Source organism: Gekko japonicus, unplaced genomic scaffold, assembly GCF_001447785.1.
Source record: "Gekko japonicus isolate JY-2015 unplaced genomic scaffold, Gekko_japonicus_V1.1 scaffold885, whole genome shotgun sequence".
Lineage (NCBI taxonomy): Eukaryota > Metazoa > Chordata > Lepidosauria > Squamata > Gekkonidae > Gekko > Gekko japonicus.
Window position 1 is genome coordinate 245,274 of NW_015167564.1, and position 27,066 is coordinate 272,339.

The following is a 27,066-nucleotide window of genomic DNA, read 5'->3' on the forward strand; positions in this document are numbered from 1 at the left end:
TATTCTTTTTATGAACTGAGTCAAACCCTTTAAAAAAGAAAACCTTTTACCCTCCAAGTTTACATTTAACTGCCCAATAACAGTATCCCCAATCATCCCCCAGAACCAAAGTTCTCAAAGACACAAGTCAGAGTCCTTCAGCATTTACTTCTTCTTTTCCCTTCTCTTTCGCAGCTTGTAGGAACTTTTCGGGGCCGCTGCCCCCTGCTCAGACAAAGAGTCCTTGCCAGATGTACCAGTTTCCAGCTCGCCACTGGACCTGCTGTCCTCTTCTTTTTTCTCATCCTCTGACCTTCCCAGCTGTTCCTTTAGAAATTCTTGAGCTTTAAGAACAGAGTCAATCTTTTCCTTCTTCTCTTTAATCTTAAATGTTACGTCTTCTGGAAATAGCCATTTGTATCCAATTGAATTTGTTTGGAGGAAGAGCACAAGTTCTTTGTATTTCATTCTACATTGCCTTACTTCAAACGGAATATCCTTTAACATTCTAACAGCATTCTCCCCTGCCTTCAAGGGTGTTGCCGCTACTGCTTTCAGGATAGCATCCCTGATGTGCCCCTTCGAGAATCTTACTACAATTTCTCCAGGCAGATTGTTTTTCTTTATATATCCTGAATATGACCTGTAGGCCACATCCATGTCATTGAGTAGCAATTCTGCTTTTTTCCCCTGTTACTGGGGCGAGTAGCTTGCTCATAAGTTCTTTAAGATTCTCTCCTTTGTTCTCAGGTACACCCTGGAAGCGCAGGACCATGTTGGCCTTATCCATTTGTACTTGAAGCATTTGGTCTTCTAAAGAAGTATTTTCTTTTCCAATTTTTGCACTTTCTTCTTCACTTTCTGCGTTGATTCAGCCATTTCCTTTATTTTCTCAGCATCCTGCTTCATTACTTGGATCAAATCTGTTATTTGCGTTTGTTGAGCAGTAATGCTTGTTGTTACTACAGACAACTGCGTTTGTTGGGCTGTAATATTTGCTGTTACCATGGACATCTGTTCTTTAAAGTTGTTTAACTGTTCCAGTAGAGGGCGCATGCACTCAGCTATAGCCTTAGCCATCTCACTGGTCGTTTCCGGCTTTGGGGACTCTAGTTTCATTTTTAAAAGTTTTTCTTTGTCTCTGTCCCTCTTCCCCGCCATCTTTTCCCCCATTTATTTACTTTCGGGATTTTTTTTTGAAGTCTCTGAATATGTGCTTGACTGCTTAGCTCGATTGGGTGAGTACTTCTGGGCAATCGCACGTTTTTCTTCTGCTCCCCCCCCTCGCTCAACAGTTTATGCGCATGGGAGGCGTCACCCCCTCGCTCGCTTTTCCCGTTCCACGGGATAGGGTAGGGAGTGTCATTTCTTTTAAAAATCATTTCTCAGTTGACTCACGTTCATAGTTGGTCTTCCGACCCCGCTTCCTTCATCATTTTCATGCCCGATCTCCTGCGCTTGACACGGTTGGCTTCACTTGTACCATTTGGTCTCTCGGCTGGAAGGACCACTAGAGCGGAGGGGAGCCTTGATTCTCTGGCATTTCGCCATTGAAGAGGCTACCCCTTAAAGCTCCTTGGCCAGGCCCCTGGGCGGGGTTACGAGCCTGCTCGTCCCCTCCTTCCGCCAGAGCACAGAGACACCCCCGGGAGGTCCGGGAGGTGAGTCCATGAGCGTGCCGCCATCAACCGGAAGTGATAATTGCATATTCTGATGGGATCTGAATTCCCTGCTTTGTAGAGCGCCTTGTAAAAAGTCACAAAGGAACCTATAATCTTTTTTGTGTGTTTTTTTTGCAGAACCCCTTTGCTATCAACATAGCTATTTTTTAAAAGAAGATTGCTGATTGATCTTCCAGGCCAGCAATTTCAATGTATGAGGAGAAGAGTGCCAATATTTTTGCTTATTCAGTAGTAATTTTTTGTTTATTTGATGAGTTTCCAGAGATTCTAGGGCTTTTCTCTCAGCCTGTAAAGTTTTGTATATTTTTTAGTATTTGTTCTCTTGTGTTCTAATTCTAAGCTTTGTATGTTCAATAAAGTTTTTTCTCTGAGAGTGTTGCATTGTTTTTTATAGTATGAGGCAATAGATATCAACTTGCCTCAGATCGTGGCCTTCTTGGCGTCTCAAACTGTGGTTACAAGTATATCATCCCCACCATTTTCCTTAAAATAGTTTTGAAGATCTTTTTCTAAATCCTGACGTGTCAAATCATTTAGCAATAAAGAGGTATTTAACCTCCAGTATGTATTGCGTGTGTCATCTCCTGTCAAACTCAGAGTGCCATCCACCCACGCATGATCTGACCATAATGGCGTGCCAATACTTGTTGTCCTAAATTGATTTATCAAAGGGGATGATATTAAAAGGAAGTCTATCCTAGTGTAGATTTCATGCCTACCTGAATAGTACATATAATCCCTGTCTTTGGGATGATGATGTCGCCATATGTCACGAAGATCATATCTCTTAAAGTAAAGAAGCTAAACTCAAAGTTGTATTTTCTTATGCCCCGGTTTATGGTGTTTCTTATGGGTTCTATCTAACATTGGGTCTATTATCTGATTACAGACTCCCCCAATTATGACTTCACCTTCCCTAAATATTTCTAGTTTGTTGAAAACATCTTCAATAAAGAAGACTTGATTTTGGTTAAGAATGTATATTGTCACTACAGTCAACCTTTTTTTCTTCTAGAAGTCCTTTTAAGAAGATAAATCTACCATTGGGATCTATCACTGAGTCTTTTAAAGTGAATCTGACATTTTTGTAGAAAAGTATGGCTACCCCCCTTGACTCTGATGTACCAGGAGCTAAGTATTCCTGCTACGCGATTTGAAGAGCTTGGTATCAGCCTTGTTTATGTGCGTTTCCTGAAGGACTGCCAAATCTGGGTGAAGTTTGACTAGATCCGTTGACACTCTTCTCATCTTGATTTTGTTTAATGGTAAAGTACTTCATATACATAAAATCTCAGGTTTAATCCTCAGCATCTCAAGAAGAAAGAGATGCACAATTGGTTTGACATCTTAAAATGGCTTACTAAGGTTTGTATGCTCAAAATCTGCATAGAGAACACTCACCATATCAGAATCATCCTCCTCTTCCTCGCACTGGACTTCAGCTGCCCGAGGATCTCCTTTCACTTTCAGTTCTGCAATGACACCCTACAAAGCCAGAATCAGGAACAAGGTTAGTCTTCAGCCTCCCTAAAGCAGAAAGCACCATTCCTAAAATGAAGGGAATACAGCCCTTTGAACGAGACCTCAGGCCTGTAGCTAACAACTGATTACATTTCCCATTTGATTTTAAGCCAATATTCATTTCCCATACAGATGATCTAGCTCATGTATTCGTTGGCAGACTCATACTTCAGAGAATCCTCCTGACGGCATCAATTTATCACACCTAATTATTTTTAAAAATTGCCTGTGAGCTGGAATCAAAGACAACATACCTGCACTGATAAAAACTTTAGCATTTAGTGTGAAAATTCCAATGCAAGAAGAACAAAACGGCTGTGCTGGAGAAGCTAATGTGATGACCATTGTGTCTTGTGGCAGGGAGTCTTTGACTCTAGTTCCAGACAGAAGAGTTTTGGCACATCACATACATTAGCTCAACACTCCCAATCTCTATGAGGCACACAGGAACTGTGACAGAACTTCTGGGTGACCCCTGGCAGTGAACACAGCAACCTACCACTAGAAGCAGTATGGGTAGCATACGACAAAAGGACAGAATCTTATATGAATTGTTCATGTGCTTCTTTGAATGCCCTTCAGTCTATATCTTCTTGATGATCCCATCCAAACAATGCAGAAGGGTCGTAGTGAAGGTCACAACACCCCCTTGATCAAAATAATGATGTGTTTTAGGGTTTGTTCTGATGGCACCTTTCCTCTGATTGTATGATAAACTGGACACAAAGAGGTGATGATAGCTCTTGTCAAGCTCGGGTCTCGCTTGCCAAATATTTCCTGTTTCTTATACTCATGTTCTGTTGCATTAGGGGTTCTTGTCGCACATTGTATTATTCCACTGGTTGTGTTATGGATTCACATGTACTCTTATACAGTTCCTATGTTGCACGCAACTTTGCTCTTCATTGCTGGTTATCATCTCTGCTGGGAACACCTTGGGAAGTATATGATCTCATCATTCTGTGTGACTTTGTAGTCTGGGGAACTTCTAGATAATGTAACCGTTAACTTGCAGGTGTTAGGGGCGGTCGCAAGGGTAGGGGCAGACATGTGGCAGGCCAAGTGGGAGCAATGTCTTGTCGCTTGGCATATGTGGAATTTCTTGCTTATAGTATATTGATGGAAATGGCATCTGGGACCCAGTTCCGACACAGAAGCTGTCTATGCTTGGAACCTTCCTACCTCTTAATAAACAAATCTTGCTGCTACAAGAGTGTTTGTGAGAGTGAGTGCATCCAGGACTTGACAGTTCTGCAAGAAAGCAGTATCAGTTATGTAAGGATTCTGTACAATAAACATTTAGTTTCTAGATATCAACCACACAACCATCCAAGTTACCAGAGCTTTGAGCAATTTCTGCAGTGCAATATGGGCAAATAAAGGGACACTTCTTCTAGGAGTCCCGCACTTGGGTGCCAACTGTTTACACAGAATGCCTTATCAGCCCCAGTGTCATGGGCCAGACAGCTGCCACCTCCTTCTCCTCCTTGGATAGAATCCCCCACCAACAGAATCCCTATCTGAGCAGGCAGATCCAGCAGCAGACCCAATGGGGGAAGCATTGGGAAGCGAGAATGCTTCCCAGTCATGGTTGAGCTGCTTGATCTTCTAGGAGAATCCCCACCAGCCTCTCCTGAGCCAGTAGAGCACAGAAGAAAAAGAGATCATTTGGTGGCTCAGGAGAGACATAGGAACACCCACTTGGTTGCTCAGCAATGGTCAGCATTAGTTCCTTGAGTGGAGTACTTGCAGAACCAGGAGTGGCAGGCTGATAGGGAAACAATAAAAGACTGCACCTGTAGGATAGTGAATGCAACTGTAAGGGGCAATATCTGGCCCTCAGGGGATGAGTCAGAAAAAGGTGGAGAAAAAAGGAACATGCTGAGCAAGACTCTGTGTGGAAGTAACCTTGCTTGCCACCCCTCTGTGCACGGAGCTGTTTAGCAAACAGAGCTATACCCTGACCCTGCAGCCTTGTACCCAAGCCCATAGCTTCTGGGGACCCTGGGGGCAACAGGGTCTGCCCTGAACCCCCAATCTTCCCTGGGGTGGAGGGAGCCTGGGGGTGCTGGTCGGGAAGGCAGTGGCAAGAGCAGCTGGCCAGCCAGTAGAGCAACTGAGTGAGAGTGGGCAGGGAAGCAGCATGTGCCTGGCACCAACACAGCTGACTCTGCCCCCATCCCCAGCAAATGCAAAAGGCCTGGCCCCCAGCAGCACCCAGGACAGGGTCTGCCTGGCTGTAATGTGAAAGTGCACTGCGGTTTGGAGGGAAGCTCCAGGGATCAGAGACCAGGATTCTAAACACCATAAAATGTGGGTTGAACCTCCTGACTCCTGAACAAACACTGAAGACCAGCCAAGATTGCCCTCCAATCTTAAAACATACCCCATGGGAGGAAGTTGCATCCATTTTTTTCCCAAGTAAAACTTCCCCCCCACGTAAAAAGTTTGGTATTTTGATGGAAGGAGGATCCGGGTGGGAGCTTAAAACATCTCCAAGTACTAGTTGGCCATTGGTGGCTGCCTGTGCTGACCTGCTTAACTTACTGGCTGGAGCATGCAATTAGCTCTGGTGATTAAATTAGCCACCATGCCCCCTCTGCACCCCCCCCCATGAAAAAAGCTACAAGGCTGCTTTGTATCTTCACTCTGGTAATCTGTGCTTGCTCCTGAAGCCTGGGAGCCAGACCCCTGTATCCTGTCCCTGTTCCCAAGCCTTGGACCTGGACCCCTGGACCCTTGACCCTCCTACCCTGACCCTTGGATTGGACCTTTGGATATCTGACTCTGGACCAGTTTGTAGACCTTGCTCCTGTGTACTTCTGTTCTTGTTGTCATTGTATTTGTGTATCCTGGAAACCCTGGATACAGGAACAGCACCAGGCTTTGCGCTGAACATGTCATCTAGTCTCATAATGCCATGCTTCATAACGGCAAGCAAGTGCACAAGTGCAGCTATAGGCAGGGCCCATCCTAATCATTCGTGTCCTGACATACCAGAGATTAAAGTTAGCCCGTAAAACACTTTCACTCTGGCCTGCTAGCTACGATGGGGCATTTCGGGGCTCTGCCCCCTTAATTACAGGCCCCACCCCACAAGTTTTCATCAAAGAAAACCTTTTTTTATCCTTTTAAAAAAATTCTTAAAATCGGGTGGGCCTGCACTGCAGCGTGCCAAGCCTAGGTCCCAGGTCGTGACAAGCCAGCTGGCACTCCTCCCTCCTCCTGAGACTTGCGAGTCACTGTGGCTGTGCCCTGCCCAGCCTTCTGGTGTAATGGTTAGGAGCACGGACTCTAATCTGTGAGAACCTGGTTTGATTTCCCCTTCCTCCACATGCAGCTGCTGGTGTGACCTGGGGTCAGTCACAAGTTCCCTCAGAGCTGTCCTCCCAAGAGCAGTCTTTGAAAGAGCTCCCTCAGCCCCGCCTACCTCACAGGGTGTCTGTTGTGGGGAGGGGAGGGGTGAGGAGATTGTAAACTCCTTTAAGACTCCTTCGGGTAATGAAGGGCGGGGTATAAATCCAATCTCTTCTTCCCGTCTTCTTTTAAAAAGGTTTTCCTAAAGCCAGGCACACCCGCGCAGAGCCGAGCCCAGGAGCCAACTAGCCAGCTGGCAGTCTTCCCGCCTCCTACGACTCACAAGTAGTACTATTGTTTTCAACCATGCGCGTCCACAGTGCCCTCAGTGGGGACGGGGGCCTGGGCTCGGAAGGGAGTAGGGTTGCCAACTCACTTTTTGCCGGGAGCAGGGGGCTCCCGGCTGGCGTCTTCTTTTCCCCTCAAATGGCGTTGTCCCGCCCCCAGTGTGTGACGTCACTTCCGGGTGACGCACGTGCGGGGGTGGGGTTTCTGCGGGAGTGGGAATCGGGGCTCGAAACCGGGGGGAATTCCGCCCCCGGGGGGGATTTGGGACCCCTAGAAGGGAGGCCCACACCCGAAGGGAAGGGGCAGCAGCTCCTGCAGACCCCTCTCTGCCCCACCACCCGCCCACTTGCTGACTAGACACATTCACTCTCTGGCTGCCCTCCGTGCCCTCTCCTGGGGAATGATGGCCGGGGAAGAGAAGCCAGCGTGGACATCTCCTGTTCCCTGTGGGGCAGCCAAGGGCGGGGAGAGTCGGTGCCATGCTGTTGCTGTCTGTGGAAACGAAAGTGGTGGGGGCGCCTCGCTCAGGCTGGGCAGAGCACTGCCCCTCCTCCATGCCTTGAGAAGCCTGGAAAAAACCCAGCACCCCGACCCTTCCTTCCCTTGCAGGACAGAGGTGGCTACCCGTCGTTCCGCCACTGGAAGCACGACTCCTTCCTTCCCCCACTTTTCTCCCACAGTCAGACCCAAGGCAGCACCAGGAGGGTTTGTGCCGGGGGTGGGGGCCGCCCTTTGCAGGGGCAGGCCCGCTTTCAGGCTTCAAAGGGGAGTGAGGGATCCCTCTCTTGTCCCCATGCCTGTTCATCCAAGAGGACCTGCCTTTCAATAGCTCCAGCAGCCTTCCTGCGATCCGAGGTGAGGCGAGGTGGGAGGCCGGGCTGTTAACTTGCCCAGAATGCTTGCAAGCAGGATATGGGGCTGGGGAGGAGGGAGAGCTGCAGGCAGTGTTCCCTCTAAGCTGAGTTAGTGTGAGCTGGCTCACAGTTTTTTAGCCTCTGGCTCACACATTTTTGTCCTCGCTCAGGAAGGATGGCTCCAGAGCAAACTAATTTATTCAGTAGGCAAATGGCTCGCTCACAGCTTTAATGCCAGGAGCTCACAAAGTAGAATTTTTGCTCACAAGACTCCACATCTTAGAGGGAACATTGGCTGCAGGCAGTGTGGCTTTTGCTTCGCTCCATTTTAAAGGGTCGGGAAGGGGCGTAGAAGGTAATAAGATTAACTGTGGTTTAATCAACTTTAATTAGGTTTAGTTGCATTCTAAAAAAATTTGATGCCCCCCCAAAGTAAAAAAAAAAAATCCTGGCTGCGGGCCTGGTGTCCCTCTTTCACAGTCTGATTCATAAAATAAGTGATCACATTTTCACTAACATTTGGGACTGGCTGACGAGTTGTTGTTTGGAAGTTCCTAATCAAAGGCTCCTAAGTAAATTCACTGTGCCCATACACAAGAAAGGAGACCCATCAGACCCTTGATATTACTGCCCTATCAGCCTGTTGTTAGTTGTGGGTAAATTATGTGCACCACTGCTGTATGGCAAGTTGGTAAGAAAACAAGATAATCTTGGGGAAAGAACAATCTGGCTTCTGAAGGGTTTCAGTTTCGTTTATTGTAATTAGCCAATGTGAGGGCGATCTGACTGCGGCTTCCGAAGGTGAGTAAGTGCCACCTTCTACAGTTTATTATTGATAAGTATACCAGTAATAAGAAGGGATCACTAAGTGCAGCTTTCATGGATCTCAGAAATACTTTTGAAACCCTATCATTATGTGGGTAGTTTTCCATTAATTGCTTAAACATAAACTCTCAGCAGCTGTTCGAGACCGCTGAGTCGAATTAACAGTAATAGAAAAGAAAGTAAACTCTGCAATCATGGGATAAGAGGACAAGTCCTCTTTTTCCCCCTTTTTTTGGATTTATATCTCGCCCTCCCCAAAGGCTCAGGGCGGCTAACAAGGGCATAAGTGCCAGGTTAAAACAATAAAACAATATAAAATTACAGTAATACAATATAATACAATTAATAAAATATCAGTGCTCTAGTAATCACTCCAATCCTAAAACGAAGATGGTGTTCTGGAGATGTTATAGCAGAACAGCAGCAATCTATGTCCCCCCAGCCCTGTCATCCACCAGGAACGTCTCGCACCCCCGATGACACCCGCTCAAGCGGTGGTAAAAGTGCAGCGATAGAAAAGAGCGGTGGTGGAATAATGGCGGCGGCGGCTCCTACTCGGAAGCCTGGCGGAAGAGCTCCGTTTTACAGGCCCTGCGGAACTGCACAAGATCCCGCAGGGCCCGGATCTCTTCTGGGACCTTGTCCTACCAGGTAGGAGCCGCCACCGAAAATGCCCTGGCGACAGCTAGTTTGATGTTCCTGGGGCCTGGAATATCCAGGAGGTTTTGATTCCCTGACCGTAGTGCCCTTGGGGGAACATGCGGGGAAAGGCGGTCCCTCAGGTAGGCCAGACCCTGACCATATAGGGCTTTAAAGGTAAGAACCAGCACTTTGAAGAGAATCCGGAGCGCCATTGGGAGCCAGTGCAGTGCTTTCAGCACAGGCTGGATGTGATCCCGTCTAGGGAGACCCATTAACAGCCTGGCTGCAGCATTCTGCACTAGCTGCAGCTTCCGAATTTGCAACAAAGGCAGCCCCATGTAGAGAGCGTTACAGTAGTCTAACCTCGAGGTGACCGTCGCATGGATCACTGTGGCCAGGTCATCACGGTCGAGGAAGGGGACCAACTGCCGCGCCAGCCGAAGATGGTAAAAGGCCGACTTGGCAGTGGCTGCTACCTGAGCCTCCATCATTAAAGAGGAGTCCAGGAGCACACCCAAAGTCCTAACCTCCGACGCTGGCACCAAAGGCGCCCCATCGAAGGTCGGGAGAGGGAGCCCCAACCCCGGACCGCCCCAACTCAGACCCAGGACCTCCGTCTTTGCCGGGTTTAGTTTCAGCCGACTCAGCCTGATCCAACCAGCCACGGCCTGTAACGCCCTTGTGGATAAAAAATTGGTTAAATAACAGGAAGCAGAGAGAGAGTATAAATGGGCAGTTTTCACAGTGGAAGGTGGTAAGCACTGGGGTACTGCAGGGCTCGGTACTAGGTCTGGTGCTTTTTAACTTGTTCCTTAATGGTTTGGAGTTGGGAGTAAGCAGTTAAGTGGCGAAGTTTGCAGATGACACTAAATTGTTCAGGGTGGTGAGAACCAGGGAGGACTGTGAGGCACTCCAGAGAAATCTGTTGACGATGGGCGAGTGGGCGTCAACGTGGCAGATGGTATACTGATCAAAGCCCGTAATTGAAATTGTACAGAAATTAAATCCCAAGATCAGACTGAACAGTGATCCTGGTGACTGGCCTTTACATTGGAGGGTGAACATTGGTTCACATGTTTGAATTGCTTAATTGTTCTGCCTGCAGGAGCAAACCTTGTTTGTTCTTGCAACTGTCCTTCAGGGCATACTGTGGTCTGAATCAAATATGTGTCAGCTACGCTGCCATATTGTTTATGGACTGAGGGGGCACCCGCCTGACCTGCGTAAGACTGGGTGCCGCATTCCTTTCCCTGTCTTTGTCTGTAACCTTGTACCACTGTCTAGTTGTAGTGTCTTCATATTAATCAACTGTGTGACTGGTTTCGTTTCCCAGCTCGATTCGTTATTCCTTCCCGCCCGCGGGAATCAGGCTGATTGGCCCACGGGTGGGGGGGGGGGGGGTTTGAACTCTGTATATCTCGGTAAGCTTTCCCTTTTTCCTCATTCCTAACAGTGCTTGTGTTCCTGACCAATAGTACTGACAATAAAGTATATGCTTCTTGGAAGACTGTACTCCATTTGTTTGACTGTTGGACCTGACAATATGATAATCTAGCAGGAGGGGCACTAGGGTGGTAGTGTGTATGGCATTCATCTTTCAAGAAATACTTGGACATGACCCCATCTAGATTTTGTAATTTCAGAGTAATCAGACTTCATCCTTGTCAGTTAGAGGAGACACATTTGAGCAATGGCAGTGCTAAAGAACTAGGGATGGGAGTGCATACTGCTTCAGACACTATACAAGGAACCTGCTGGCGGAATCCTTGCCATGGGTAAGGGTTAACACTTTGGAGGCCAAGCACACAGCATGACCATCAGGCAGCAAGCTGCCCCTAGGAATCTGACAGGGAGAGCATTCTTGCTCTAGCACGCTGACTTAGCCAGTTTAATTGGGGTCACTGGCACAATCCCAGAGAAGGACTTGAAAACAATTTTAGCCAATTTTCTGTGTATGCAGCTGCTCTTCAAAGCTACTCCAGAGCAGAGCCATTACTCTGTCATCTTCCACATCTCCCCCTCCCAAGGCAACCTTCCCACTTACAACATCAGTCTCCTTTAAATAAATTTTAAAAAGAAATTAGAAACCGTGTCACGGTGGAGCACAGTGGGAGCAATGGTCCTGCAGACATGGGGGTCGATGACTAGTCAGGTCTTAGCAGGCTAGGCTTCCCATTCTCCCAATGGGGGCGGCGGGGGGGTTGCCCGCTTTCAGGGGGCCCAATCCGGTGGCCCTGATCTGGCTGGGGGGGAACCCCACCCCCCAAACTGCCTCGTTTGCACCAACGTGCCCGGTACAATAACGTCACCCAGAGATGACGTCATCGTGCAGGGCATCCTTAAACATAGAGTGCCCACTGCAACATGCCCTGCACGCTGACGTCACTTCTGGGCAGTGTTACCTCTAAGCTGAGTTAGTGTGAGCTAGCTCATAGTTTTTTAGCCTCTGGCTAATACGTTTTTATCATAGCTCAGGAAGGATGGCTCCAGAGCAGACTAATTTATGCAGTAGCCAAACTGCTCGCTCACAACTTTAATGCCCAGTGACTCACAAAGTAGAATTTTTGCTCACAAGACTCCACAGCTTAGAGGGAGCATTGCTTCTGGGTGATGTCATGGTGGCACGTGTGCAAAGCACGCACGCTGAAGACATTTCAGACCGACGGAGGGACACTCCCCCCACACGCAGCCGGGTAAGACGTGCCACCTGTATAGTAAGTAATGATCAGTACCTTGAATCAAACCCAGATCAGTTGTTTCCATCTTAATTAATGCAAGCAAGCAGCCAACATTTCTAATATATATTAGATAGATTGGTCTTGCATCATTTACAAATCAGTGCTGAATCTTCCTCAGAACCTCTTCAGAATCGTGTGACAGAGCACCAGAATCTCCTCCACTGGCCCATGGTAACGACGGAAAAGGGGACTTCACAGAAACTCTGAATCTTTGCCAGCATGTAGGCGGCATCTTACCAACTGGTGACTCTTCTTTAACCTGCCAGCTGTTTCCATGCCTTCCAGGTTGGAAGTCTTCTGAAGTATGCATGCCTTTACACAATCTCTCTCTCTCAAATGCATACACATCCCTCTAATGAAACAGTTAAGGAGTTCATGGGTCTGGATTATAGTTTACTCAAATACACAATATTAGGAAATGAGAAAGCTAACGTTTTAGTAAACAAAGCTTTGACTGGAACCAGAAAGTCCAAAATTTAAACCTCAGTTTAGATTGTTTTCAGTAAGGGTCCACAAAATAGCTTAATTCAGGGTTAAGTCACACATTTTCCATGGGTTTTGTCTGGGTTTCTCAACCTGACTTTCAGCCAATTGGTCAGTCACACATCAGCTGCAACTTCCCTGCTGGGAACTTAAATCTGGGTCTGATTTGGATTACTATCACAACACAGAGAGAGAAAGAGCCCCCACACACACACCCATCCCCATAACCAAGTTTTCCTGTCCTCACATAGCCCAGATGGTGCTATTTGCCCTGTCAGGGGACTGTACATGTAGCCTACCATTGCACATGCAACCCTGAGTCCAACAGGGCAAACAGCACCCTGCCTAGGCGTGTTTCAGATGGGGGAAATAGGGTGGGGGTGAATGCAGATGCCTTTTCTTGCTGAACCCCACTGTCTCCATTCAAATGGGGCCCACGTGTACTTGGGAATCCAGCTTCTAGTCAGGGGACCCAGACATAAACCACCCGAAACCATAATGTGTGGTCTGCCTCTTAGACCCTTCTGTGAACTATAATTTGTAGGAGCGAAGCCACCATGGCTGCTATGCGGAGCTTGTGATTATTACACGGAGAGCCCTTCCTGCACATGAGTTCACTTCCAGGGCATCAGGCGAGTTTCACTACTAAACCACAAACATCCTTTAAGGACTGCCACCACGATGGGGAAATTGTGGTGAGGCACGACACACAAACAACATGTCATGTTGTGGCAGCTGAGCAATTTTAAAAAGTAGCCATGTGTAAACCTGGCCGGTCTTCAGCATGAATGACATTTGCACTCTGAAAAGGTCATACATGCTGACATCTCCAGCCTCCGCTTCTCCTTCACTCTCCCCCACTGTCGCTTTTTGACAAAACCTTAAGAATGCCCTCACCCCACCCACAACTCCGCCCCTCAAGCCTCCTTTCCCAAACATTTATAAGCTCCTGCCGGATAGCTACAGATGTTTTGTGTGTTGAGATCTTGCCCTTGGAAATTTGTCACGCCTGTTTGTTCAGAAGCAGGATTTATGTATCTCATCTCTTACAGTGAGCCCCCCTGGACCCTCCCCTGCTCCCAGGGTAGGAGAACATGGGACAATGGAGACAGGCAGGAGCAGGCCAGTGGCTGCAAGGAACGGCATGGCCTCAAGTGAGGAAATTCAGACAGAGTCCTCAAGGGGCTCCTTGTTTGTGGGCATTTATTTAGTAATGTACAGACACACATCACATACTTCCGAAAAAGGTTGCCAAGGTGGCTTCCATTTCACTGTGTGCTCTCTCAAACACTATCCAGAACTGCCTCCCATTGTTAACGCGTAGTGACAAGATGTTGGAAAATATGGGTCTACAGGTAAGGAAACGACTACTAATTGTACTAATCTTTGGGAGGAGAAGGGCTGACCCCACTGAGCCATACAGAGGGAAGTGAGAATTTGGGACACCATTCCCAGTTTAGGGCTGTGCTGGATTTTCACCTACAGTAGTCTTCAGAGAGAAGGGTTCTTTTTGAAGGGCGGGAACATTTCACCACTGCCTTTGCTTACTGTTTCCGCATGCTGTGCACCACCTGTTGTTTCCGTGTTCTAGAACTTCATCACCATTTAAGAAAAATAACAACACATGCGTCTTCCTGAGGCAAACCCAGCCAATCAGGTTTGACTATGCAATGATACCATGAAGCCAAACCACAGAGAGGCCAAAGCTTTTTTCCTCACGATAAACAGAACATCCTCTCCTTGCTTCACACAGACCACACTGCCCAAACGAGGGAGGGAGGGAGGGAGGGAGGTGCATGTTGGAGGGGCTGAAGTGCTTCTATGAAATACATGCTCAGACTGTGTTGCCTCAGTCCTAGGCCAATCCCATCTGAAATTCATGCCAGAACCGAGGTCTTTTTTGGAAACTGTGAACCTTCTAGCCTCCAAGGGAGCAGTTGATCTTGAGCAGCCATTTCCACAGGGAGACGGTTCCCCGATGTTGACACACGGCCAGGACCAATGGAGCTGCATTTGCAACACCAGCAGCATGCCCAGGTATGGGAGGGCACCTGTCCCCAGGCCTCCCCTCATGCCCACCATGCTGCCTCCCCCCAGGCCACTGAAGGGCTTTTTGCTTCCCAAAACAAAACCACTAGCCCTTGCTCTGTCACTGTGCTGCCAGCATGCTTGCCCTCTATGCAGCAACGGCTGGTTTTTGGCTTGGCTTGGTTTTTTAAGGGTGCCAGTCAGTGTTCCCTCTAAGCTGAGTTAGTGTGAGCTAGCTCACACTAACTCAGCTTAGAGGGAACATTGGTGCCAGTGCTGCCCTTGCCACTGGCCCTTCGCCACTCTGCCGTGGGAAAGTGGGAGCCGCTGGCTAGGCTGCTGCTCCACCTGTGCAACGGGGGAGGCAGAATCCCCCCATCCTCACAGCCAGGCTGGAGAAGAGACTGAGTGATTCTCCCGGCCTCTCTACGCTCTCCTGGGATGCCACATGTTTTCTCCTTTTCCTCCCTGGGGGCGCAGGGAGTCAGGCAGAGTGCATGGGAGGAGGGTGGGGCAGGCAAGCCCACACCTGCCTGGCCCCAGTGAACAAAGGCAAAAGGCCTTCCATTGGCAGGGGTGGGGGGAGCAGAGGGCATGCGGTGAGACAAGGGAAATGGTACCTATGTAGGTGGGGAGAGCTGGAAAGCCACTCCCACCCATTCCATACGGTGAACAAACAAGCAGGTCTGAGGAAATGGGCTGCAAGACAGGAGATGGCCTGCCAGGGGGCCGACTGCACAGCAAGCTTGGGGGGAAGCTCCCAGAGAACCCACTGCCATTGGGGGAGCAAACTGCCTGCGCGGAAACAGTCCCGTTTCCCAAATTCCTTTCCAAATCCCTGGCCTTACAAAGCAGGAAATGACCACTATTAATTCCCTGATTTTGCCCACTTTAAGTCAGAAGCTGGTCTTTGTTATTTAGACATAGCATCTGTTAAACAATTCTCCATCAGCCTGGTCCTGACACTAATATTTGTTTGCATTCCTCAAGATAATCCACTCAGCATTTATTTATCCTTAACAGCTACTGTATACATCTGAAATCCAACAAAATCTTTCCTGAAAGCTCAAAAGACAAGCCAAACGAGAACATACGGTACTACTGGCCATTTTAAGAAGGGGATCGAAAATGTAGTCTGTCTTCCAGACTTTACTAAAATTTCCATCACCAGCTGAAAAGGCCAGGGTTCACAGCTCTTGATAGACACTGGCAATCGAAGTGAGACATCAAGGCTTCTTGTACGACCCATTAAATGCTTAGGAAGCCTCTTCCAGAGGTAAAAACTAACTCTGCTGGGACATCTGTAACTTCTACTGATTTCTGTGCCCGGCACCTCCCACCCTGAAAGTAGTACAATGGCCGGGGCTCTTCTGCCCTCCAGAAATTAAGACTGCAGTTAAAGCAGATCTACGCATAAAGATGCGTAGTGTCCTTAGGATTTCAGTTTAAAAGAGGATCTGACAATGTCCTACGGTGTGATACTCACTAGTCGTGCAGGATTCCAGATAGGCACAGGCTTCTCCGGCCAGCCCCCACTCCTTCCTGGGGGCTCCAATCCTTCCCCGGCCAGCTGGCAGGCGGGGGAAGCTCCACTCCCAAGCCCCGCGGCCACCCCTCTTCCCTCCCTGCTAAAAGACTTAAAGGGCTTCAGCTGATCAGCGGGAGACCGTGGCCCACTGACCAGCTGGAGGGCCCTTTAAGTCTTTTAGCAGGGAGGGAGAGGGGCCGTCGCCAGCCACAGCTCTGCTTGCAAAAAAAAGACCCTTTAAAGGGTGGGGGCTGCGGTGCGTGCCGGGCTCATTTCCCAATGGTGATTCCCTGCTTGGGATTCAGGCCGCCACCCTGCTCACTGTGAGCCCCACGGCAAGACCTCCCCCTCCCTGCAAAAAGATTTAAAGGGCCCGCCAGGTGGTCAGCAGCCCACCTGATCCCCACAGATCAGCTGAAGCCCTCTACATCTTCCAGCGGGGAGGGGGAGGGGTGGCCGTGGCTTGGGGGCAGGGCTTGGGGGCATCCCTGCCCACCTAACCCACACCCCCCTGGAACAGATGGACAAGGGGACCTGGCAGTCCTATAGCCTCTGCATACATTTAGAATGGAAGATTTGGATTCACTTACGTGAAGCTTCCTTTCTCGGTGGCCCCCGGGGGAGTGGGAGAGTCCCCACACTGGGGATTGGCTCCTCCTCCTGAAGCAGGGTTGGCCCCAGTCACCTCCAAGCCACAGACTCCCTTGGTCAGCCCCACTGTAAACACACTTCTTGCAACCCAGAACTTGTTAACTTTAAGAGCAAACATATAACCTTCAATGAAGCAAACTCTGAAATGGCCCCACAGGCTGAAAGACAGCCCTTTCCACCCTGATGGGGTGGGCAACTACCCACTCCACAAGTCTAGCCTTAAGCCTCCTTTCCAAATGGGTGGGTAGGACTCTCCCATCCAGAGGCCTCCGGAGGTCATCCGGGAGGGCGACCAGTGCTGTCTCCGTCCCGTGACCCGGACAAAAGCCGGACTGGAGGGGATCTAGGATGGAAGCGTCATCCAAAAAGCTCTGAAGCTGCATCGCCACAGCCCTCTCGATTAACTTGCCCAGATAGGGCAAGTTGGAAACTGGCCGGTAGTTCGCCAATTTGGCCGGATCCAAGGATGGCTTTTAAGGAGAGGACGTGCCACTGCTCCCTTAAGCGCTCCTGAGAACAGTCCCTCCGAGAAGGACTTGTTGACTGTTTCCCTAAGGGCACCCTGGAACCCGACATGACCAGCTTTCATCAGCCACGAAGGGCACGGCTCCAGGGAGCAAGGGGTGGGGCATACAGTCGGTAGCAACTTGTCAGCTTCCTCTAGGCTGAGCAGATTGAAATGATCCATAACCCGACCAGAAGACGTGCAAGGGGCCTTGAGCTCACTCACTGTTTCAAATATGGCAGGGAGGTCACAGCGGAGCAACAAGACTTGATCTGCGGAATAGCTCGCAAAAGCCTCACAGCCAATATCCAATTCCCTAGCATTTGGCTTGCCCCGTGGCAAGGTGGTAATAGATCGAATTGTTCTAAACAATTAGGCTGGGTGTGAGCTCGCAGACGCAATCGTAGCCGCGAAGTACTCCGCCACTTTGACTGCCATCTCATAGGATCTCATAAATGTCCTATAAGATGCTCTTGTGACTTTGTCACGGGCACGCCGCCACTGTCTCTCTAACTGTCTTAGCCCTTGTTTCATAAACCACAACTACTGGGTATACCAGGGAGAAAGCTTAGAACGGGGGCACAGAGGGTGCCGGGGAGCGATCTTGTTGATGACCACCGAGAGCAGGCTCTAACAAGCCGCCAGGGGGCATTGGATCCCGGAGAGCCATCTGAAGCCACATTGGGTCCATTTGGCTCCGCGGGCGAGCTAAAATACGCTCGCCACCCAAACAGGGTTGGGGTGCGACATTCAGTTGAGCCCTCAGGGCAAGGTGGTCCGACCATGGCACCGCCAAAGCAGTGATCCAGTCCACTGTAACTCCCGTCACAAAGATCAAATCAAGCGTGTGCCCAGCTCGGTGAGTGGGGGTCGTTACATATTGGGAGAGTCCCAGCACCGTCATGGACGATACCAGGTCTGCTGCCTGGGTAGAGGTCACATCATCGGCATGGACACTGAAATCACCTAGGAGGACTATCAGTCTAGGGTGTTCCAGTGCCCAAACTGATACAGCCTCCACCAGGGACGGCAAGCTGTTGGCCGGCGCATTGGGCGGTCGGTACACTAGCCAAATCACTAAGCTCTCCCTGGTCCTCCAAACCAGGCTGGCACACTCAATGCCCGTGATCTTTGGTGGCAGGAGTGCCCTGAAGGAGTAAGCCTCCTGAATGAATAGGGCTACTCCTCCCCCTAGTCCGTGATTGGTGAAGGGCCGAGAACCTGGGAGGAGCTAGCTGGGAGAGAGCTACTGTCTCCCCGTCTCGCACCCAGGTCTCAGTCATGCACGCCAGGTCTACCTTCTGCTCAAGCATGAAATCCCAAAGGACCATGGTCTTATTGTTTATAGACCTGGCGTTACACAACAACAATGTTGGAGGGGGGTCATTAGTCCCAGCCCCACTGCATACAATCTTTGGGATGGGACGCAGGCTGGAAGGGGGGCGAGCTTTTCTACTTCTCCGCCCCCTTCCCTTGACTCCATGGCTGGTCCCCTGGGTACAGGCTGTGGGTCTTCTCCCCTTTCTGCACCCTGCCTCCCTGGGTTGCTGCAGTCCCTCACCTCAGAGTTCCTTCTCTCTCTCCCTCCCCTTCACCCCTCGGCGACCAAGTCTCAAACCACCTTCTGGGGCGGGGAGGTGGCACCAGCAAAGTCCCCTGTGAACAGGCTATGGGTCTTCTCCCCTTTCTGCACCCTGCCTCCCTAGGTTGCTGAAGTCCCTCACCACAGAGTTCCTTCTCTCCCCCCCCTTCGCACCTCGGCAACCAAGTCTCAAACCACCTTCTGGGGCAGGGAGGTGGCACCGGCAAAGTCCCCTGTGAACAGGCTATGGGTCTTTTCCCCTTTCTGCACCCTGCCTCCCTGGGTCGCTGAAGTCAATCACCTCAGAATTACTTCTCCCCCCCCCCTTCGCCCCTCAGCGACCAAGTCTCAAACCACCTTCTGGGGCGGGGAGCTGGCACCAGCAAAGTCCCCTGGGCACAGGCTGTGGGTCTTCTCCCCTTTTGGCACCCCGCCTCCCTGGGTCGCTGAAGTCAATCACCTCAGAATTACTTCTCTCCCCCCCCCCTTCGCCCCTAAGCGACCACGTCTCAAACCACCTCCTTGGGCGGGGAGGTGATAAAGTCCCCTGGGCACAGGCTGTGGGTCTTCTCCCCTTTCTGCACCGTGCTTCCCTGGGATGCTGAAGTCATAGAATGTTAGGGTTGGAAGGGACCTTGCAGGTCATCTAGTCCAACCCCCCGCACTCTGCAGGAGCATAGCTGAAAGATAGCCCTACATGCCTACATACCTACAACATACTCTAAAGATTGTCATCCAGCCTCCGCTTGAAAACGTCCAGTGAAGGAGCATCCACCACCTCCTGGGGCAGACTGTTCCACTGCTCAACCACTCTTACAGTTAGGAAGTTTCTCCTGATATTTAGCTGGTAACGACTCCCTTGTAATTTCCACCCATTAGATCTAGTCTTGCAATCCAGAGCAAGAGAGGATAGATCTGCTCCATCTTCTACATGACAGCCCTTCAGATATTTGAAGACTGCAATCGTGTCCCCTCTAAGCCTTCTCTTTCTTGGGCTAAACATACCCAACTCTTTCCGCCTTTCCTCGGATTCCAACCCTCTCACCATCCTGGTTGCCTTCTTCTGGACACGCTTGAGCTTGTCAACATCCTTCCTAAAATGTGGTGCCCAAACCTGGACACAGGGCTCCAGGTGAGGCCTGACCATGGCAGAATAGAGCGGAACTACCACCTCCCGTGATCTGGACACAATGCTTCTGTTAATGCATGCTAAGATTGCATTAGCTTTCTTCACAGCCACATCGCACTGCAGGCTTGTGATCAACCAGAACCCCTCGATCCCTTTCACATGTACTGCTGTCAAGCCGAGTCCCTACCATTCTATGTCTGTGCCTTTGATTTTTTGTATCTAAGTGTAGGATGTCGCCCTCACCTTCCTGGTGGCAAAGTACAGAGTAATTTTATGAGGAAGACTTGCCAAGGGGTGTGCCAGTGGCATTAATGAGGGCTGAACTGGGAATTACCTCGTTGAATGCCAGATTAGGTGACCAGTTAGCCTCAATTCAATTGAAATTTTCAATTCCTGATGATTTATTAAGGAATAAAACCCAAGCACGGGAACTGAAGGAATGGGTGTTCAAAAAGGATGGGCTTATGGATCAGGATGTGATGGCACGTCGTCTTACAGCACCATTATTCAAGTTTTTTAAAAGGGATCACTGTAGGTCCCTGTATTTAGAGAAGTTAACCAGCTTTTACAGCTTTAAGATTTCCATCCATGCCCTGAATGATCAGGACTGGACGTTTCTTTGGTATCCCTGCCCCCCCCCACCCTTAGACTTTGCCTTTTTGATATGGGGGAAGTTGATGATATTGCACATTATATTCTGAGATGCCCGTGGCATGAAGCCCTTAGGCTAACTTACATCATTCCTATTATTCCGCAGCGTAATGGACTCTCCAGTCTGGATCTGGTCAAATTTTTACTCTCAGACCTTGACCACTCTGTCTCTAGCAAAATGGCATTATTTGCCTTAGCAACAAGGAAAACCAGAATGAGTTTAGTATTTAACACAAAGTAGAAGTAGTATAGGAGTATACTGATATTTACCATTTTATGACCTGATGTATTATGTTATGGCCTATGGCTAAGACAATAAACTTATACTACTACTAGATTACCAGTCAGGACTGAATCCTCCCACCCTCCCACTCTGAAGGAGGGTGCCACCAGGTTGGCCCCAGGCAGGGTTCTATTTCCACTGGTGCTGGGACTCCCCACGTCACCTGTGCACCCGCCCATGTCCCCGTCACCTGCCTGACGGCAAGGTGATTATAAGTCAGAAGCAAATCCTCCTGTGCTGGCAGCTGATGACGTCCTGAGCATGGACCACCACGTAAGGGGTTCCTCGCAGGGTCCCTGTCCCCTGGGGTTGGGACTCCCCACCTCACCAGACAGCAAAGTGACTACTGGTCAGGGCCACATCCCCCTGAGCTGGGAGGTCATGTTGCCCTGGTCCACAACTGTCACAATGGGATCACACCCAGGGTCCCTGTCCCATGGGGTTGTGACTCCCCGCCTCACCTGCCCACCCATATATCCCTCTGGCCCACCGGACAGCAAAGTAAATAGTGGTCAGGAGGGACTGATTCCCCCCGAGCTGGGACCTCTCGTTTCCCTGCTAACGGACTGGCACATCCTCTACTAGAACAGTTGTCCCCGGGAGAGGAGTCCAACTGCAATTGTATGGGTGGCTCCCAGACCTCAGGTGCTGCAGGGGATTATTCCCCATTTATCATGTTACTAGGAGTAGTAGAAAGGTGGGCCTGGGGAAAGAGCACCCCCCATCCCTGTGTGGGTGTTTCCCAGCCCCCAGGCAGGGCAGAGGGGGTTGGCCTTGCCCAGTGGTCAAACTGCATGTGGGTAGAGCCTCTGTGCGGGTGTTCTCTGGGCCCCAGTCAGGGCACCGGGCGGTTGGCCCTGCCCAGTGGAACCCGGGGAGGGAGCACCCCCCTGCGGGTGTTCCCCAGGCAGGGCGGGGGGTTCAGTCTTGCCCAGATATCACCTTGCCAGTGAATGGAGGGTGGGCCCGGGGAGACAGCACCACCCGTCCCTGTTTGGGTGGTCCCTGGGCAGGGCAGGTGGGTGCTGGCCCTGCCCAGAGTCATGTTGCCAGAGGATGGAGGGTGGGGCCTGGGGAGGGAGCACCCCCCTGTGGTTGTTCCCCGGCCCCCAAGCAGGGCAGGGGGGTTGGTCCTGCCTGGTTGTCATGTTGCTGGTGGGTAGAGGGTGGGGCCTGAGGAGGAGAGAGCGCCACCCATCCACGTGAGGGTGTTCCCTGGGTCCTGGGCAGGACGGAGGGCTCGGCCCTGCCTGGATATCACGTTGCCAGCGGGTAGAGGGTGGGCCTGGGGAGAAAGCGCCACAAACCCGTGCAGGCTTTCCCTGGACCCCAGGCAAGGCAGGAGGGTCAGCCCTGCCTGGATCTCATGTTGCCGGTGGGTGGAGGGTGAGGCCCAGGGAAACAGCACCTCCCACCCCCGTGCGGGTGTTCCACGGGCAGGACAGAGGGGGTTGGCCTTACCCAGTAGTCACGTCGCATGTGGGTAGAGGGTAGGCCCGGGGAGAGAGCACCACCCGTCTCTGAGGGGGTATTCCCCAGGCCCCGGACAGGGCGGGGGGTTCAGTTTTTTTGGTCACTCCCGAACTGGCGGGGGGGGGGAATGTCCCATTGAAAAGCATTGTCTCTTTGGGGGCCTGTAGCTCGGCCCCACGAAGTCCAAGGGGGACCAAACTGGGTGGGCACGTCGAGGAGTGTGAGCTGGAATTATGCTGAGAATTTGGGCCCCTGGGACACCCCAGCGGTCTTTTCTGAATCTGCACCGGTTCACGAACTGGTTCACAACCTGGCCGCAGTCCGGCTTAAGAACCAGTCTGGAAATTGGGTCAGTTCAGTTCAGCCCGGGGCAAAATCTGGAAAGTGCCCATCCCTACTAACAACTGTGACTCAGGGCATTATCACAGAACAGGTTACTCTGGAACTGCTGCAACAATAAAAAATAGGTCTCCAAGCTAAATACTTAGGATCAGGATGCAAGTCATTCCTGCACTGTCAACAACAATGCTCTAAGTACCGATATACCAACACTACAAATGTTTGCACATTATTTTGAATGTATAACACATGAATTTAGACAGTGCTAAACCCACATTGATGTAATGCCGATGTTTGCTTCTTGATCTTGTTTCTCAATATGACTGCAGTTTCTATAAAAATTCCATAAAATAAACTAAACAGCAACACTGAACCAAAACTCCTCTTCTAGAACTGAAAGCAGCCTTAACAATTCCTATATGAGATGCTCTGATTAAACTGAGCAAACCTGTACTTCAGTGCCAGTGACTGTATCTATAAGCTGATGGTGAATGGGGCATAACCATTTGACCAATGTACTTTTTGCCTGATTCCAGGCTAACTGGGCACTTCATTGGGCATGTGTCCATTGGGAGAGGTTGGCAAGGGAATTGCAATGCCAAGCCTTTCCTGGTCAACACAGTCTGGAAACAGGTCCTAAGACAAATCTTGCACTATACATGTAGTTAAGAACTGCAGTTTGGTGAATATAGCCACTGCAGGTCCAGCATAGGTTCAAGAAGAAAAAAACCAATCCTGCAACATACGTTCTAAAAATTGCATCAGCTCCACGATTTACAAACAACCCCTTCAGACCGATGTCTCAAGGGATAAACATTCAGTAACACATCCCAAGATTAAAATAAATCATCATCTTCTTTTAAATCCTATATACAAAGACTTGTGCACAGTAGAAAGAGGATCAAGACGTCTCTCGTATTTTCCATCCTGGCACAGTTTGGGGTTCTGACTACTTTAATCCTTGTCAGGACCCTCAGTCAAAACGACGGTGCTTGTCATTGTGTCAAATGAGGACAGACGGCGCCCCCTGGAAGGTTTTGAAACAGCTTCTCTCCGTCAGGCCTCCCCTCAGCACCACGGCTTCTGCGGGGAATGCAGGGGGGACGAGAACTGGGGGTGGGAGTTTGACGCCCCTGAGTTAAAGGCTCATTTTAACAGTATGTGGGTAGAGAGAGAGTCCACAGTTTGTCAGAAGGTCTCAGCACCAGAATATTCTTGCCTCTCCTGAGCCCCACAAAAGAAGAATGCAGCAGTGGGTTTGATCTCAGTGGGGAGGCCCGGTCTTAGGGGTCACTAGACTCCCATATTATGCCAGTGTCTGGAAATGAAGCTGCTGATAAAAATGTTAATTACTTCCACTTCAGTTTTTACTTTGGATGATACTATGGAATGAAGATTTAGACTCATTTTCAAAATTGTCTACAAAGAAAAAGAGCCTCCAAAGGTGAAAGAGAAAAGTTACCACTCTCACGCAAAAGCACCCGTCTGCTGGCTCCTCACAATACCAAACAACAAAAAAGGGAATTTCACAATATCCCAACTGCACATGGGATACATATAGGTAATTAACATACCTGTCAGATTAAAGTTTTAAAGATGAATTAAACTATGGATATCCCAACTTGTATAAACTGTCCTATATTTTGCAGCATTGCTGAGCTACTTCATACCCAGTGAAGAGAGCAGTCTGCTGTAACAGCCCAAGACGGGAAACAAGACTAGCCACTCATGGTGGCACACCCCACACTGTTTTCTATACCACACTACTACTAGATGAGTATATAAGGAAACACATGCGAGTTAATAGCCCCTGTTGGACCAGAAGTTTCCCCCCTTGTTCTGATTAGCTCCTAAACAGCAAGTCAACCACAGAATAAGCATATTAGGAATTTCTTGTCTCAAAATAACGGATATTCACTACTTGTCTAGATGTACAACACCCCTCCCCCATTCATGCCCAAGAGACCTCTGGCAAAGTTACAGTAACTTGAGTCACAGAAAGATGCCCACTATTCCTGTACCCTGAATCTGCAGTTCCCTGTGGAGCCCCCATCCCCACCCACAATAACTGTGTACATTAACAAAAAAAAGCAAAGGAGGCAACAGCCCAAATGCACAGCTAAGGAGAACACTGCCTGGTGAAAACTCTGCACAGCTCCAAGCCCCATCAAGGGTCATTTTGTTGCTTCTCCCCATTTTCTTGTTGTTCTTCTGACTCCAGCACAGCTGGATACCGTTTTTTGTTGTTTTTTTTTGCTATTCATGATGAAAATTCACCCATTTACTGGATTACTTCAGAAATGATCCCTTGGTTCTCAGCAGTGCTCACCTGATATTTTTCTGGATCAGCCCCTCCAGCTTGGGCAACAAAGAGCCCAGAGCCTTCTTCCAGCTCCATCTCATCGGGCGAGCGCTCAAACCGGACTCGCTCAAATGCCTCGCAGTCCATGTAGAGAACCACCTCTTCCTCCTCGACGCTGATGGCAAAGCGAGTCCACTGGTTGACAAGGGAAGGCACGGTGAATGTGGCAGCCGCATAGGAGTTCTGAGAGCCAGGCTCTGTGTAGTAGAAGAGTATCTGTTGCTTCCCATCCTTGACCTCTGAAAGCTTCACACCCACATAGATGATCGACTGGGAAGCATCTGTGATGGCAAAAAGCACACCAGCCTTGTCCGACGTGGGCTGAACGTGGAACAGGAGTGAGAAGTCTCTGTAAAAAGGGCTGGGGAGGTGGTAGCGGGCCACTTGGCCAGTGTTGGCATCCAGTCCAAACACGTAGCCAGGACTGTGGTCAGGACCGTATATTTTGGTTATCTGGTCTGGCGGGGGATCCCCAATCAGCTCTAAGAGACCAACTTCTGTGCTGAAATTTTCTGTTAAGAGAAGAAAACAGGCATTTCAGAGCCAAGCAGAATAACTCTATACGATGTGGAACACACTCATACAGCAGAACATCCCAATAATCCCAACATACAAAGGGATGTAGCCCAAATCTCTGTTGATAGAAAACCATCAGGTCAGGTTTTTGTCTCAGCCTATTCTCACCAACTTCTAATTGTGGGTTGGACCCAGAGATCCACAGATGGAAGGATCACATATCTTTCTCATTTTCGCTTGCCCCCAGCAGCCGGCACTGGCCACAGGGATGTTTATTCCCAGGATTGCAGGATCCATATGGACAAAGTTGCCCTCTCTTAGCTCTTCTGTCAGCAGACCTATGCTAATGGGAGAGGTAGGACTGGCTGTTTCAGCCCCTTCCCTTTTCCTTCCCCGCTGCCATTTTCTGACCAGTCTAAACTTTTCCTCCAGGACTGGAAAGGACTAAGATGCCAGAAACTCAGCCCTCCACATATTGACAACATGCATGTTTTGCTAACAGGCTATAGCATATACTGCCTGTATGTAACATAACTATGACTTCACATTCAGCTACTAACTGAATAGCTACTGCACACAGAGAGGAACCCTTAGTACCAAAGCTACACATTTGTGAAGAGGGAGTCTCAGATATGATTCACTGAGCTCATAACCCTGCATCTGAAGTCTTCTTATCCTGAATATCTCCCAAGGATAACATTTCGACCCACAGTATTCTGCTTCTTGATGCCTCAACCATTTTACATGACTAACTATTTCTTATTTTAATTCCAAAGGTCACCAGAATAATGGGTCACCACCACGAATAAAGGAATCTCTGTCATACAGACTGATCTACAGAATAAATCTGGGTTTATTGAGAGTTACGGTGCTTTAAAATGCCCAGTGATTTTGAGGGGACTCTCCATATTTACTCTGTTTGAGTAAGTGAAAGTGATCAAGAGAAAAAGATAACATAAGTAACATGGGGGGGGGGAACCAAATGCTGTAACAAAACAATAGCTCATCTTTGATAGTCCTCCTGTTAAGTGAAGCACCATAAAGTCCTCCAGGCCCTGACCTGGGTTGCCCAGACTAGCCAGCTCTGGTCACATCTTGGAAGCTAAGCAGGGTCGGCTTTGGATGGGAGCCCTCCAAGGAATATCAGGGTCGTGTCGTGGAGACAGGCAATGGCAAAGTATCTCTGAACATCTCTTGCCTTGGAAACCCCATAAGGGGACTGCCACATGTCAGCTGTGACTTGACGGCACTTTCCACCACCACCACCAAAGTACCCATCAGAGCAGAGCAAAGTAAAACCGCAGAACACACAATTATTGGCCAGCTCAGTAGTGTGATTCTGGAAATGTCTAAAATGGCGCAAAGATGCTGATAAATGCACAATACCCATTTCTTCAATAACAGTGGTGAATGAGCTTTAGTCTAAAATATCTGCAGCAGATCCTACATGTGGCTATGTGTTACCTCTGGACGTCTGCCGATAGCTTTATTTACTTTGCTCATTACATCCCACTTTATCCTATGGGTTCAGGGTGGATTTGGATTACAGCAATGCCATCAGTTATTTCTCTTGCTCCTCACAATCAAACTAGTAAGTTTGGATAGTTTGAGGAAACAAAGGAGGAAAAACGGAAAATAAGAGATCACGTC

The 27,066-nt window shown here is 49.5% G+C and overlaps 1 protein-coding gene across 1 annotated transcript in view; it reads right to left on the minus strand.

Annotated features, from left to right (window-relative positions):
- COL18A1 (collagen, type XVIII, alpha 1) overlaps positions 1-27,066 on the minus strand; it is a 152,329-nt gene that overhangs the window by 85,066 nt on the left and 40,197 nt on the right. The window contains exons 2-3 of the mRNA XM_015413811.1: positions 24,868-25,412; positions 3,063-3,146 (exon numbers count right to left, since the gene is read on the minus strand). Coding sequence (XP_015269297.1) covers positions 3,063-3,146; positions 24,868-25,412 — 629 coding nt within the window. The remainder of the gene's footprint in view (positions 1-3,062; positions 3,147-24,867; positions 25,413-27,066) is intronic.